General features: G+C 38.1%; 1 protein-coding gene across 9 annotated transcripts in view; it reads left to right on the top strand.

Moving 5' to 3' along the window:
• The window catches only part of MRTFB (myocardin related transcription factor B), a 276,619-nt gene that overhangs the window by 140,559 nt on the left and 119,249 nt on the right, over window positions 1-16,811 (top strand). For all 9 annotated transcript variants that reach the window (XM_073899477.1, XM_073899476.1, XM_073899478.1 and 6 more), the window contains one exon: window positions 9,832-10,047. In XM_073899477.1, coding sequence (XP_073755578.1) covers window positions 9,894-10,047 — 154 coding nt within the window. In that variant the 5' untranslated portion in view covers window positions 9,832-9,893. The remainder of the gene's footprint in view (window positions 1-9,831; window positions 10,048-16,811) is intronic.

Genomic DNA, 16,811 nt, shown 5'->3' with positions numbered 1-16,811 from the left:
AAATACAGAACGCTCCTTCAAAGAGAGAAGGGATTGTGCCTCATACTAGGCACCCCAACCCTGGGGGCCAGCGCCAGAAAGACAAGCCCCCCCAAAATGTCTGGTTTTGAAAATCAATGGGAATTAAAACCAGGAGAATCCTAGAACTACAGAGAATGGAGATCCTGCTCTTAAAGGGCTCGTATGCAAACATATTCATTCTGAGATCCAGCACAAAAGCAACAGATTGAAAAACACCTAGACTATGAGTGAGTGAGACCCACTTATTAATTTTAAAGCAGCTGCTGGAGAGGCAGGAACCTGCAGGGACTTTATTTGGGGACAGAAATACTGGTGGATGCCATTTTTGCAATCTCATCCTAATTTGCTGGTGACTGAGCTGACTGGTGCTATTTTTGGTGCCCTCTCTCTAGCCTGCTAGCACCAGAGGGTGTGCTCTTCCCTACCCCATGTCATAACTGGGCTAGGCAAGTGCCCCATGCCCCACCCACCCTGCTCAGCATCCCAGCAGCAGCAGGATTGGGTGAATGCCCTGAGCCCCTACCCACCCCACACAAAGACCAAAGCCGCAACTAGGAAAGGCAAGCAGCTCAAACCCCTCCCTCCCTGTGCAGTGGCTGAACTGCAACCAGCCCGGATGGGTGCCCTGAGCTCCACCCTTCACACACAGCAACCGCATCCCTAAAACAAGGGCAGGCACTCACAACCCATACAAGGGACACACACCGAGTGCCTGGTTCTGGTAGCCAGTGGAGATTGTGCTTCTGGGCCACATGGCAGAGCTCCTGCACAAGACCACACTTTCAAGACTCAGGGAGGTATTTGTTTTGCCTAATACATACAGACAGAGAGACAGGCAAAATGAGAAGCCAGAGGAATATGTTCCAAACCAAAGAACAAGGTAAATCCCTAGCAAGAGACCTTAATAAAACAGAGATAAGCAACCCACCTGATAAAAAGTTCAGAGTAATGGTCAAAAAGATGCTCACTGATCTCAGAAGAGTGAATGGACACAAGAGAGAACTTCAACAGAGAGATAGAAAACATAAGAAACTACCAAACGGAAGTTATAACAGAAATGAAACGATTCTCTAGAGTGGTTCAACAGTAGTAGAGTGGAGGAAACAGAAGTATGACTGTGTGAGCTGGAAGACAAAGAAATGGAAAACACCCAGACAGAGCAGCACAATGAAGAAAAGAATTGTAAAAAGTGAGGATACCTTAAGTGATCTCTGGGACAACCTCATGCATACTAACGTTCACATTATAAGGGTCCTAGAAGGAAAAGAGAAAGAAGAGACTAAAAAAATTATTTGAAGTGGGGCACCTTGGTGACTTAGTCAAGCATCCAACTCTTGATTTCTGCTCAGGTCATGATCTCTGGGTACTGGGATTGAGCACCACCCCCCTCCTCCGGTTGGGCTCCACACTCAGCAAGGTGTCTGCTTAAGGATTCTTTCTCCCTCTTCCCCTGCCCTCTCCCTCTCTCAAATAAATAAATAAATCTCTAAAAAGAAAAGTTAAGGATAGTATCTTTTTTTTTTTTTTAAAGATTTTATTTATTTATTTGACACAGAGAGAGACAGCAAGAGAGGGAACACGAACAGGGGCAGAGGGAGAGAGAGACAAGCAGGCTCCCCGCTGAGCAGGGAGCCCGATGTGGGACTCGATCCCAGGACCCTGGGATCATGACCTGAGCTGAAGGCAGATGCTTAACGACTGAGCCACCCAGGCGCCCAAGGATAGAATCTTAAAAGCAGCAAGAGAAGAGCAACATGTTACATACAAGCGGAACCCCATAAGGCTATCAGCAGGTTTTTCATCAGAAACTTTACAGGCCATAAGGGAGTGATATGACATATTTGAAATGCTGGAAAGAAAAAAAACAAAACTGCCAACCAAGAATTCTCTACCCAGCAAGGTTATCATTCATAATTGAAGGAGAGATTAAGAGTATTCCAGAAAAGCAGAACCTAAAGGGATTCATCACTACTAAACTAATCTTATAAGAAAGGTTAAAGGGACTTCTCTAAATTCTGAAGGAAAGGCATTAATTAATAAGAAAACATATGAAAGTGGGGCACCTGGGTGGCACAGTCAGTTAAGTGTTCGACTCTTGGTTTCAGCTCAGATAGTGATCTCAGGGTCATGGGATCAAGCCCTGTATCAGGCTCCACACTCAGTGCAGAACCTGTTTAAGATTTTCCCCCCCTCTCTAAAGTGCACAAATCTTTTTGAAAAGAAAATATATGAAAGTAAAAATTCCACTAGAAAAGGTAAATAAATAATAAAAGTAGTAAACCAGCCACTTACAAAGCCAGTGTGAAAGTTAAAAGACAACAGTAGTTTAATTAAAAGTACAATAATTAGTTAAAGATAGGTGAAATAAAAAGATACAAAATGTGATATCAAATATGTAAAACATGGAGTGGGGAGTAAAAATATAAAGATTTGGAATGCATTAAAAATTAAGTTCCTGTCAAAATTAACAAGTCAGGAAACAACTGATATTGGCTAGGATGCAGAGAAAGGGGAACCCTCTTACATTGTTGGTTGGCAGCTACTCTGGAAAACAGTAGGGAGTTTCCTCAAAAAGTTAAAAATAGAGCTACCCTATGACCCAGCAATTGCACCGCTAGGTGTTTATCCAGAAGATACAAACATAGTGATCCGAAGGGGCACATGTACCCCAATGTTTATAGCAGCAATGCCCATAATAACCAAACTATGGAAAGAGACCCAATGTCCATCAACAGATGAATGGATAAAGAAAATGTGTGTGTGTGTGTGTGTGTGTGTGTGTGTGTGTGTGTGTGTAATAGAATATCATTCAGCCATCAAAAAGAATGAAATTTGCCATTTGCAATGACGTGGTTGGAACTAGAGGGTATTATGCTAAGCGAAATAAGAGAGACAAATACCATATGATTTCACTCATATGTGGAATTTTTTTTTTAAGATTTTATTTATTTTGACAGAGAGAGTGTACAAGCGGGCAGAGCAGCAGAGGGAGAGGGAGAAGCAGGCTTCCTGCTGAGCAGGGAGCCTGATGCGGGGCTTGATCCCAGGACCCCAGGATCATGACCTGAGCTGAAGGCAGACGCTTAATGACTGAACCATCCAGGCGCCCTCATATGTGGAATTTAAGAAACAAGACCGATGAGCATAGGGAAAGGGAAGAAAAAATAAGATGAAAATAGAGAGGGAGGCAAAGTATAAGAGATGCTGAACTTTAGGAAACAAACTAGGGTTGCTGGAGGGGAGGAGGAGGGGGAAAGGGGTAATTGGGTGATGGGCTTTAAGGAGGGCATTTGATGTAATGAGCACTGTGTGTTATGTGCACTAAATTCTACTCCTGAAACTAATAATACAGTATATGTTAACTAAATTGAATTTAAATAAAGAATTAAAAAGTATTAAGTTACCATCAACCCAAAAGAGACTGTATACACATAAGATGTTGTGTGTGAACCTCATGGTAACCACAAAGAAGAAACTTAAATATACAAAAGAAAAAGAGAAAGGAATCTAAGCATAATGCTAAAGAAAATAAACCACAGGGAAGAGAGAAGAACAAAGGAACAGAGAGGAACTACAAAAACAGCCAGAAAACAATGAACAAAATGGCAATAAAGTACATACTTATTAATAATTGTATGTAATAATTTTTTTAAAAATTTATTTATTTTTAGAGAGGCAGAGAATGAGTGTACATGAGCAGGGGGAGGGGCCGAGGGAGAGGGGGAGAGAGAATCTCAAGCCGACTCCCCCCTGAGTGCAGAACCCGACACAGGGCTGGACCGCAGGACCCTGAGATCATGACCTGAGGGAAATCAAGAGTCAGACACTTAACCGACTGAGCCACCCAGGTGCCCCATGATTGCTTTAAATGTAAATGGTCTAAATGCATCAATCAAAAGACAGCATGGCTGAATGGATAGAAAAAAACAAGAATTTTCTATATACTGCCTACAGGAGACTCACTTCAAATGTAATGACACACACAGACTGAAAGTGAAGGGATGGAAAAAGATACATACAGTGCAAATGGAAATGAAAAGAAAGCTGGGGTAGTTATACTTATATCAGACAAAATAGAATTTAAAACAAAGACTGTAACAGGAGACAAGGGCATTACATAATGATAAAGGAGTAAATTCAACAAGAGGATATAACATTTGTAAAAATGTATGTACCCAACATAGGAGAACCTAAATATATAAAGCAGATATTAACAGAAATAAAAGAAATAGTAATACAATAATAGTAGAGGACTTTTTTTTCTTTTTAACTTTTTAATTCCAGTTAACATACAGTGTTATATTAGTTTCAGGTGTACAGTGCAGTGATTCAACAATTCCATACATCACCTGGTGCTCATCACAAGTACACTCCTTAATCAGTAGTAGGGGACTTTAGTACCCCACTTATATCAATGGATAGATCATCTAGACAGAAAATCAATAAGGAAACAGTGACCTAAAATGACACATTAGACCAGATGGACTTAATAGATACATACAGAACATTCTATCCAAAACCAAAATACACATTCTTTTCAAGTGCACATGGAGGATTCTCCAGGGTAGATCACATGTTAGGCTACAAAACAAGTCTCAATAAATTTAAGAAGATTGAAATCATATCAAGCATCTTTTCCAACCACAACAGCATGAAACTAGAAGTCAGTTACATGAAGTCAATTACATGAAGAAAACTGGAAAAAAAAAAACCCCACAAACACATGGAGACTAAACAACATGCTATTGTTAAATAAAAGAAATCAAAGAGGAAATCAAAAAAATACCTAGAGACAAATGAAACTGGATCCACAGCATTCCAAAATCTTTGTGACACAGCAAAACCAGTTCTAAGAGGGAATTTTATAGTGATACAGGCCTACCTCAAGAAACAAAAATATCAAACAATCTACTTTACATTTAAAGAAACTAGAAAAAGAAGAACAAACAAAGCTCAAAGTTAGTAGAAGGAAGGAAATAATACAGATCAGAGCGGCGGGGGGATGAAATACACGTGCACACACACACACAAAGTAGCATAGATTAATGAAACTAAGAGCTGGTTCTTTGAAAAGATAAAATCAACAAACCTTTAGCCAAACTCATCAAGAAAAAAAGAGGATGGCCCAAATAAGTAAAATCAGAAATGAAAAAGAAGAAATTACAGCAGATACCACAGAAATAGTAATACATAAATACTGTGAACAATTATATGCCAACAAATACCTAGAAGAAATGGATAAATTCCTGGAAACATGCAGTCTTCCAAAATTGAATCATGAAGATAGAGAAAATCTGAATAGACCACTTACTAACAATGAAATTTGAATCAGAGGGGGAGACGAACCAGGAGAGATGATGGACTCTGAAAAACAAACAGGTTTCTGGAGGGGAGGGGGGTGGGGGGATGGGTTAGCCTGGTGGGTATTGAGGAGGGCACATTCTGCATGGAGCACTGGGTATTATAAACAAACAATGAATCATGGAACAGTACACCAAAACAAATTATGTAATATATGGTGATTAACGTAACAATAAAAAAATCTAAAAAAAAAAAAAAAACTACCAACAAAAGTCCAAGTTGCAGATGACTTCACAGGTGAATTCTACCAAACATTTAAATTATCCCAGAAATTATTCCCAAAAAATAAAGAGGAAGAAACACTTCCAAACTTATTTTATAAGGCCAGCTTTACCCTGATACCAAAACCAGACTGAGATACCACAGAAACCCAGAAAATTACAGGCCAACATCCCTGATGAACACAGATGCAAAAATCCTCAGCAAAATATTAGCAAACTGAATTCTTTGATCAAAACATTAAAAGGGGTCATACACCATGACCAAGTGGAGTTCATTCCAGGGATACAAAGATGGTTTAACATCTGCAAAGCAATCAACATGATGAAGCACATTAATAAAATAAAGGATAAAATTATATAATCATCTCAATAGGTGCAGAAAAAGCATTTGACAAAATCCAATATCCATTTGTGATAAAAACTCTCAACAAAGTGGATATAGAGAGATGGTACCTCAACATAATAAAGCCCACTTATAACAAACACACAGCTAATAACATCATACTCAGTGGGTGAAAAGATGAAAATTTTTTCTCTAAGATCAGAAGCAAGACAAGGATGTCCACTCTTGCCACTTTTGTTCAACATAGTATTTGAAGTCCTAGCCACAGCTATCAGACAAGAAAAAGAAATAAAAGCATCCAAATTGGTAAGGAAGAAGTAAAACTGTTTCTATTTGCTGGTGATATACTATGTAGAAAACCTTAAAGACTCCACCAAAAACCTATCAGAACTAATGAATGCAGGAAAATTGCAGGATACAAAAGTAATATACAGAAATTTGTTGCATTTCTACACCCTAATAATGAACTATCAGAGAAATTAAGAAGATAATCCCACTTACAGTTGCATCAAAAAACAATAAAATAGCCTAGAATAAATTTGACCAAGAAAATGAAAGACCTATACTCTGAAAACTGTAAAACACTGATGAAAGAAATTGAAGATAACATAAATAAATGGAAAGATATGCTGTGCTTTGGGGTTGGGGAAGAACTAAAATTGTGAAAATGTCCATACTACCCAAAGCGGTCTACAAATCAATCAATTCACTGCAATCCATATCAAAAGTCCAATGGCATTTTTCACAGAAGTGAAACAAGCAATCCTAAAATTTGTACAGAACCACAAAAGACCCAAAATAGCCAAAGCAATCTTGGGAAAGAGAACAAAGCTGGAGGTAGCATACGCTGGAATTTCAAACTGTATTGAAAAGCAATAGTAATCAACAGTATGGTACTGGCACAAAAACAGACATTAGTGAACAGAATAGAGAGACCAGAAATAAAAACCCACACCTGTATGGTCAATTACAAAGGAGACAAGAACATACAGTGGGGAGAAGACAGTCTTTTCAATAAATGGTATTGGGAAAATTGGACAGCTGTGTGCAAAAGAATGAAACTGGACTGCTTTCTTATACACAAAAATAAACACAAAATGGATTAAAGGCATAAATGTAAGACCTGAAACCACAAAACTCCTAGAAGAAAACAGAGGTAGTAAGCTCTTTGACCTCAGTCTTAGCGATATTTTTTTGGATATGTCTCCTTAGGCAAGGGCATTAAAAACAAAAATAAATGGGACCACATCAAACTGAAAAACTTTTGCAGAGTGAAGGAGACCATCAACAAAATGAAAAGGCAGCCTGCTGAATGGGAGAAGATCATTGTAAGCCATATATCTGATAAGGGGTTGATATCCAAAATATATAAAGGACTCATACAACTCAATAACAACAACAGCAGAATAATCTCATTAAAAAATGGACAGAGGACCTGAATAGACAGTTCCAAAGACGCCATACAGATGGCCAAGAAGCACATGAAAAGATGCTGAACATCACTAATCAGGGAAATGCAAATCAGAAGCACAATGAGATATCACCTCATACTAGTCAGAATGGCTATCATCAAAAAGACAAGAAATAACAAGTGTTGGATGTGAGGATGTGGAGAAAGGGGATCGCTTGTATACTGCTGGTGGGGAATGTAAATTAGGGCAGCCACTATGGAAAACAGTATGGAGGTTCCTCAGAAAATTAAAAATAGAATTACCATATGATCCAGGAATTCCACTTCTGGGTATTTATCTGAAGAAAATGAAAAAACTGATACTAATTCAAAAAGATGTATGTACTACCTTTATGCTTATTGCAGTATTACAGTAGCCAAGACATAGAAGTAACCCAAATGTCCATCAATAGATAATAAATGGATAAAGAAGGGTGTGTGTGTGTGTGTGTGTGTGTAATATTACTCAGCCACAAAAAAAGAATGAAATCTTGCCTTCTGTGACAACATGGTAGGACCTCAAGGATATCACGCTAAGTGAAGTAAGTCAGAGAAAGGCAAACACTGTATGATTTCACTTGTATGTGGAATCTAAAAAACAAAATGAAAAAACGAAACAGAAACAGACCTCATAGATATAGAAAACAAACTGGTGGTTGTGGAGGGTAGGGGGGCTGGCAAAATAGGTGAAGGGAATTAAGAGGTGAAGACTTTCAGTTTAAATAAGTCTCAGATGGGGCGCCTGGGTGGCTCAGTCGTTAAGCGTCTGCCTTTGGCTCAGGTCATGATCCCGGGGTCCTGGGATCGAGCCCCACATTGGGCTACCTGCTCGCCGGGAAGCCTGCTTCTCCCTCTCCCACTCCCCCTGCTTGTGTTCCTTTTCTCGCTGTGTCTCTCTCTGTCAAATAAATAAATAAAATCTTTAAAAAAAATAAATAAGTCTCAGAGATGTAATATGCAGCATAGGGGCTGTAGTCAATTTTGTAATGATTTTGTATGGTGACAGATGGTAACTAGACCTATTGTGGTGATCATTTTGTAATATATAAAAATATCAAATTACTGTTTTGTTCATCTGAAACTGGCATATCTCAAGTATAAGTCAATAAATTAAGTAATACATAAATAAATAAAACCACATTGAGTTACCATTTCACACCCATTGAAATAATTAAAATGAAAAAGATTGACCAGAAGTGTTGGTGAGGATATGAAACAACTGGAATTCTCATTCACTGCTAGTAAGAGTGCAGAATGGCATAACCACTTTGGAAAATACTTTGTTAGTTTCTTTAAAATTTACTCACTTGCCAGACGATCCACTCATTTTACTCTTAGGTATTCACGCAAGAGAAGTGAAAGCAGATATCCATATAAATACTTGGACAAGAATGTTCATAGCATTTTTATTTGTAATAGAAACTGGAAACAACTCAGATGTCCGTCATTAGGTGAGTGGGTCAGCCAGTATGCTGTGACAGGGAATGTGTGATAGGGAATGCAACTAAGCAGGCAACAGTTTTGTGAAATGTTTCACCCCTGCATAGTATGGACCACCATCCTTTCAGCTTTCAGCTTTCAATAAGCTTTCTTGCTGACCACTGCTCAGCCCCTAAGCCAGTGTCATGTATGGAGGATTTCATTGTGTCTTTGGTATTTCTGTTGCCGACTTCTGTTTTAGTCAGAATGGGCCAGGTTATGCTGTAATAGTAAATAACCCCAAATCTTGGTGGCTTAAAGGTTTTTTTCTGTGGCATGAACTGTATGTCCGTTGTGCTGTAGCCAAGAGTTCTCTTCCCATGCTGAGGGAGGAGTCCTTATCTGAAACATTGCTGGGTGCTGTGAATGTTGACTTCATGTAAAATTGTTTGATTCATAGGAGTTTAACTATTTACTAAACAAAGAGAGAGTATGGGGGGGGGGCGAGGGAGAGGGAGAAGCGGACTCCCCACTGAGCAGGGAGCCTGACATGAGGCTTGATCCCAGGACCCAGAGACCATGACCTGAGCCGAAGGCAGACGCTTAACCGACTGAGCCACCCAGGAGCCCCTGATTTGTAGGAGTTCAGATAGATTTTCAAGCTAGACTGCCTTTTTTCCCCATGATCATTAGTTGACTTTCATCTTATTTTAGGATGCATTAAAATCTTTAATGACACCAATAACTATAATAACTATAACTTGCTTTAATCCACAGTACAAAAAATTATATAAAATGCCTTTCAACTTGTATTACCTGATAAGTGCTGTTTTAGATGGGAAGTCTATTATTCCTGTGTGTTGGACAAAGAACCCAAGATCCAGAGACGGTAAATGAATTGGCGGTTGCTACACAGCAGTGAAGCTGGACTAGAACCCAGGATTTCCATTTTAGTATTTTTGTGTAAATTGGAGAAAAGTAAATGTACCATCTATTTACATGTTTCTACTTGACAGTCTCTTCGGCAGGCCACCTTTAAGAGAGGTCTCGGACGCCCGTCGCCAGTGGCTGGAGCACAATGGATCCCCCAGGGGCACTAGACGCCGAGGATGAGCTGGGGCCGTTAGCCCATCTTGCCCCAAGTCCTCAAAGTGAAGCTGTTGCCCACGAATTCCAGGAGCTGTCCTTGCAGCCCAGCCAGCACCTGCCCCCTCTGAATGAGAGGAAGAACGGTGAGGTTTTCAGCATGTGCAGTGGGGACTGGATTTAAAGACTCCCTCTTTGTGATCCCAGTTGATTCCTGTTTGGTAGTTTTGTTGTTGTTTGTTTTTTGTTTGTTTTGGTTTTGGTTTTTTTTTTTTATAATTTACATTGGGCAGCCTGTCACAGAGGGGAGAGCCTCATGGAATACTGGCTGGTTTTGAGTAACAGGCAGACTTTCACTATGCATTCACTTTTTTCATTATTTCCCCAGTATCTGGTAGCAGTATTCTCCTTGGAAACAAGCTCTAGATTGCTAGAATGGCATTGGAGGGTAGCTTCTTGTGCTGATGCCAGGCAAGACGGACTGTGGATTGGGCTAGACTCTCCTCCCACTTCCCTGTCTCCAGTGTGTTGCACTTTAATTTCAGAATTGACAAAATTTAAGCTATTTTAATGATCACTAAGAAAGCAAGAGTTTCTTACTTGAGTATTTTTCTATGAATGGGTATAGGATATGATCATATTGTCAGTCTTTGCCTTTCGTTGTGTACAAAATGAATATTTTCTATTCACTTGGTATCTGTTCAGGCAATTTTCATTGATCACAGAGGCTTCCCAGAGTCTCCAGAAAACACAATACTGTCCATTTCTAATGTAAACAAATAAGGATAGATGATATACACTTAATTTTAATACTTAAAACATAAAAACTAACAAACATAAAGTGTTAAAAATTTACAGACACATCAAGCATATATATTAAAAGGGCCACATTAAGAATTTCAACTGAATTTATTGTGCTTTCTACAGTTCTGATGAGTTTTACATTTACAAATATACTTTTTAAAAATTTTAGTTTTAAAAGCCAGAAGAAATAAAACCATTCCCTTCTAGAATGTACCTTGTTACTTGTTTTTCTGGGTTCTGTTTCCCAGTCCCTTTCATTATTGGCCCTATCTTATGCAGGAAAATGATATGCTGCGATTCTTCGATCTTTAATACATGTGTTTGGATGGAGTATACTTGTTCTCCCTTCAAATAGGGTCTGTGGTACTTGTTCTTGAGCATAACCCTTGTCGAGTGGTGTAAAGCAGCATTTTGGCTCAGGTATGGTCAGGCCTTTCAGGAAGCTGTGCTTGACCAATAGAACCTTCTGTCAGTTGGGGGCCTTCCATTCTAAGACAGTGGCTGAGAGAGTATAACTATAACCATATTTACTAACCCATGACTAAATGTCATCAAATTCACACAGTACCTTTGGACCTGTGTAATGTTCAGATTATTATCCTCAAAAAAAATATGAGTTGCACCAGTATAAAATTGCAATGTTACACAATTATTCAAAACAATGGTCATATGTAGCAGAAGAGGGGTATGTGTTGGAAAGTTTTTACTTTGTGGTGATTTACTTGATAAAGCACACCACATTCTCTTGCAAGAATGTTGTCTTGAGTATGTATGCCTGAATATAAGGTTAGCCCAAATATTAGGTAGTCTCCCTGTATAAACTTTTAGGAAGATGGAGTAAAAGGTAAGAATTTTAATTGAGTAATTTAGTTACATGTATATAATTAAAATCACATTTCATGGAGCAGTGCAATAATATAGAAAGATTGCTTTATTCACACTCATATTTCATAGAACCATCTTGCTCAGATTCTATCTATGAATCTTTGTGGGAAGTGCTTTTTTTTTTTTTATCATTAGCAGAACCCCTTGGCATCATCCATGTAGCACTGAAATCCAGGGTGTATCTTCATTTCTGCTTCTGTTGTCTTGAGTTACAGTGGTTTTGGTTTTTGAGTTCACACATGATCTGACACTGGATATTTTATGTCTAGACTACAAGTACCATTGACAAAACAGTGGGGTTGGGTGCGCGCGTGCGTGTTTGTGTGTGTTTTATAGTTGTATGTTCACAGTCTCTATAACATAATCACTTGTGTGATTTGTGATTGGTCATAACATTTTATGGGGCTATAGTTCCTGTTTTAGAATATAATTATCTGTTTTGTTTTGTTTGAGTAGGTAACACATTCACTGCCCTATAATGTACAGGGTACAAATGGGTCACAGTGAAAAGTAGGTCACCTCCCAGTCTTTCGCCTTAGCTACCTAGTTACTTCCTCAGAATTAACTACTGTTACTTGTATCCTTTCTGACAGAATAGCATTTGACTACTTTTTTAAAAGCAGTTTTTCAAAGTCTCCTTTGTAACAACACTCAGTACTTTCAATTTTAAGGTTATAACCTAGGAGTAATTAATGTGTTGGATTTTTCTTCTTCCCTTTTTATGATTCTACTAAGATATTTTTATAAACATCCTAAAACTAGCTTTGAATAAAGTTAATTTTTAAGCAAATATGTTTTCCTCAGGTACTTTTTTGTTCACTATTAAGTACATGAAAAAGCATCTTATAATCTGAGATGCTGTGTAAAGTCTCAAATAGCAGACAGTCTCCTCTTTTCTAATAAGTGACTTCAGGAAGTTAAAAGCCTTACCTTATATTCAGGCATATACTCTAATTTCAGGCTTATGATATGTTAGCCTGATTTGCATATATATTCCAAGGCATACATGGAATCCTTGTACAGCTATCAGAAATCTACCTTTTTGATAGTTATATGAGTAGAGTGGAATCACGTCAAGCAATAGGGAGAGAAAGGAACCATAACTGGCTTACCTTACTGACTTTTTCACGTTTATTCTTCAGTTTTTAAGTATTCTTAATGCTATGTTTAGGTCATATCATACATAAAATGTAGATCTTGGCCTCAAAATTAATTAATACAAAGTACTATTTAGATTATTATTTAGGTATTTCCTTGGTGATTGTGTTTCATTGTTAGTCCTAAAAACTGAAATATCTTCATTTCCCTAACTTGTTTGAATTCCCTCCTTTTCCAGTTGGGGAAAATGAAGATATTTCAGTTTGGATTAGTGTGTAGGAGGAGCATGTCACCAAATAGTTTATAAATAAACCTAACGAGGACAAAGAAATTGACATCTAAACAATGACGCTAGGGTCTTCCCTTATTTTTGACCAATATTTATGTTGATAATGTAGCAGAATAGCAGAATATTCCTACTAGTTCCAGTAAACGTGAAAGATGTTTGCTAAAGATAAGCGAGGGTTTATCTTGACCCCTGAACGTGGCCAGAATAATTCCATAACTTGTGGTACCTCTAAAGTAAGGCAACCAATTAGACCATTACTTCTTCCCAACAAGGGAGTCCTTAGTAGAGGCAGTGTGGATATACAGTGATATACAGGATATACAGGCCTTTACTAAAACAATGTGTACACAGGAAAATTGAGCTTTGTTTTGATGTTTTACACAATATTAACATTCCTTCAGATGGTAAACATAGACAGTAAAAGGGAAATCAGTCCAAGGAACGGTTATTTTTTTTATTGCCAAATTAGGAATAGCTCAGGTGTTGTGAGTTGAATGTAGCTTTATAAAGGCAAGGAAAGACAAAGCAGATGGAAATAACATGCCTGATAGAGCCCCAGCTCTTTGCCTTGTGCCCCCACTTACAGGAGACCACGGGTAGGAAGCTTCTAGTTGTATGTACTGAGGTTATTTGCAAGACTGATAAGTATGCTGGTTGGTGAATTTAAGCTTTTAAGTCATTGCCACCATTATCATGCAGTGAAGCAGATAAGTCCACATAGATTCCCCCTTTTTTAAAACAGTTTGGTATTTTAATACTTCTTGTACAGCTCTGAAGATGTGGCTCAGTCATGTTAATGTGACCACAGATGGACCACAGGCCAGCTGTCAGTAGTCTCCAGTAGGTGGAAAAATAGTATCTGCCGCTTTTCCCTTCCTAGAGTAACAGGCTTTTGAAACCGTATTTACTTGGAAATAGCATGTTTTTAGGCCTCAGAAAAGAGGAGACTTTTTTGTTATTCTTATTTTAAACTTTGGTAGTTCTAGTTACTGTAGTGGTTGGGTTTTTGAGTTAATGGCCCCATTTTGAATTTTTATTCCTAAAGTATTCCATCCATTAAATTGATCACAATGAACAGTTACAGACCATCTCTCGTTCTGTTCTAGAATGATCATACTAGAGAGAAAATAATTCATTCAAAAGTTTGTTGCACACAAGGGAACACAAGGTAGTTCTTTGCATTGGATCCAATACAGGTATTAATACATTTGTAGTCAGATGAACTTTGCCTGGCCCTGGAACCCAGCCAAAGAAAATTGCTTGCCTGCTACCATAGAAAATAAATGGTGTTTGTTCACAGCTGGTCTTTTCTTCATGTTTTACTTTGAAAACATTTCCCCATTCCTCATTAACCCGTTAGGCTTACTGTCGCTCCAGGTGTTTGGAAATGCACAAAGGTGATGAGCGTTTATCTGGAACAGAACCCTGTTTCTTAGAGTGTACACGAGATGGTATGGTCTACTGGAGATTGGTGAGGAGAAGAGAGAATATTTCTGTTTTTCCTGGAGCAGACAACCAGATATTCTCAGAGTGTCATAAATGGGAAGGAAATGAACAGATGCTAAATAATCAAGACATGGAATTATAGGATTCTTGCTTTCCCTTCCAATAACTGGAAGAAATAGAAATGAATAATTTTCTATAAAATTCTCTTGTCCTTGGCTTTACTCTTAACATATTTAGGATCTTGAATATTTAAAATTCTCAATGATGTTAATAAACAGTCTGATACATATAGATAATTTCTTTTTCTGCTTTCAGGAGTTACTTCAGAGTACTAGACTGAGAAGAGAAATATATACAATTTCCTTGATTACTCTTCCTTCGTTTCTAATATGTTTTTAAAAATTAGGCTTTACACGTTAATACTAAACACAATTAGGAAGTTTAAAAGCCAACTGTGAACCTCCTGACAACTGCAAATGAAATTCTTGATTAATTATGGCAGCTTTCCCATTCTTTTTGTTTGTGACAATCTCTTGAACCTTTCAAAATGAAAATGAAGTCATAGAACTAGCTTCAAGGTGAGGTACTCTCTTTCGCAATGGTCTTTACCAAGTCTCCTATTAAATAGCATGTTTTGTTTCACAGTGCAAATAAGCATCTATAATAATCCTGTCCACCTTCTTTTTTGTACTCTGGGTTTCTTGTTTAGGCAGTTGTGCTGTTACTGAGGATTTAGTCTGCTTCAGTGCATTGCTGAACACACCCAGGCAGCCTGTGGGTGGAGGCAGGGAGGGGGCTGGGCTTTAATTTACACTCTCCCATGTGTCAGAACACTACCATAGGCCTACTTTGGTTATTGCTGAGGGGCTAGATGGAGCCTGCAGTTTCAGAAGTGCGTCAGCAAGACTATAGGCCCAGTTTAGCACACCTGAAGCCCCGTTTTGAGTGATTTATCCAGTATTTATCCAGTTTTTAAATTGTGTCCTCTTGCAGAAATTCTCTTGGAATGTCAACAATATTAACATATTTATTAAAAGGAAGATTTAGAACATAATAATAGTTATCAGTTTAATCTAGCATGAGACCACATTATCTTAAAATTATAAAAATGTTTACCTAAATTTTTACAAGGGTTTTCTAAAGTTACTGGAGTCACAGAAGTACATTATTTCTTATATTTATTATTTGAGATAATTTTCGTAAAACTAGAGTCCACCATATGACTTAGATTAGGCACTGGACCAGCAAATAAAATGAAACTAATTTATTAAGAAACAGTCTTTCCTGTCCCTCAGAAAGTAATTTTAAAAAGATGACATATATAATATAAATGCTTAGTTAATAAATATCACTCAACTACGACACCCTAGCTACTTAGACCTTTTAAGGCTACTTGTAGTTAAATAGTTGGCTTATAATTAGACCCTGTGGTTGGCTGAGAGACTTTGTTAAAATTTAAGTTGTGCTTTCTTGCCTGTGTGCTTCACCTAACCCAACCACAGGGACCTCTTTTAGCCGGAGGAAGAGGAAGGATAGATGCTGGATACCTGCTCTCTACCGTGACTCTGAAGGAGCCTGATAAATATAGGGAGTATACTGGGAAAAAGTGATCCGTGACTTTTCATCCTTTGTTATTTTATGTTAAGATATCAGTAATAAGGAGACAGAAAGCAACAAGACAAATATGTTGAAATAACAAATGTTTGGACTTCTCTCTTTGGTTTGTAGTTAATAATCGCCCTGACTAATTAGCAAATATCATACCCAATGTTTTTCTAACTCCTTTAAATTAATCCATACTGTTGGCTACCCTCACCTGCTGCCCTCACTATTATTAACAGGAAGTATAGTCTTTTGGGAGTCAGGACTCCAGTCTCCTCTGCTGACTCAGTCTGTGAGCACAGGTAAGTCTTGGAAGCTCTCTGTGTCACGATATGCCCATTGTAATATCCGTATGGTAGCTTTCAGCCCATGTGTCTCTCTCTGGCTGCCCTTCCTCATTGCATCATGTGCTCTTATATCTCATTATCACTTCTGCCTTGTGCTGTTCGTCGGGCAGCAGAACCAGAAAGAGTGGAAGATAACTTCCATCTCAGTTAACAGATGGAATTTTCCATAGATACAAATTAATAATGTCGCTGTTGATTATGTCCCTCGCAGATGTATCATTAAACATACATACCAGCTGTCCCAATTAGTCAGACTTTCCCTCCATATTTAAAGAGAAAGAGAAATTGACTCAATTGTGTCATCCTAAAAAAAAACTGTATCTAATTTAGGATCTGCAGTATCTTCCTATTCGTGAGGTATTTAAGGGTTGGCAGGTATGTGTTAACATTTTTGTAATAGCATCAGACCATCAATTGAAAGACAGTAGTCTAGCTTTTT

Source organism: Callorhinus ursinus, unplaced genomic scaffold, assembly GCF_003265705.2.
Source record: "Callorhinus ursinus isolate GAN/ISIS: 27379988/994484 unplaced genomic scaffold, GSC_fseal_2.0 scaffold13, whole genome shotgun sequence".
NCBI lineage: Eukaryota > Metazoa > Chordata > Mammalia > Carnivora > Otariidae > Callorhinus > Callorhinus ursinus.
This window is presented reverse-complemented; position numbering and strand designations above follow the sequence as displayed.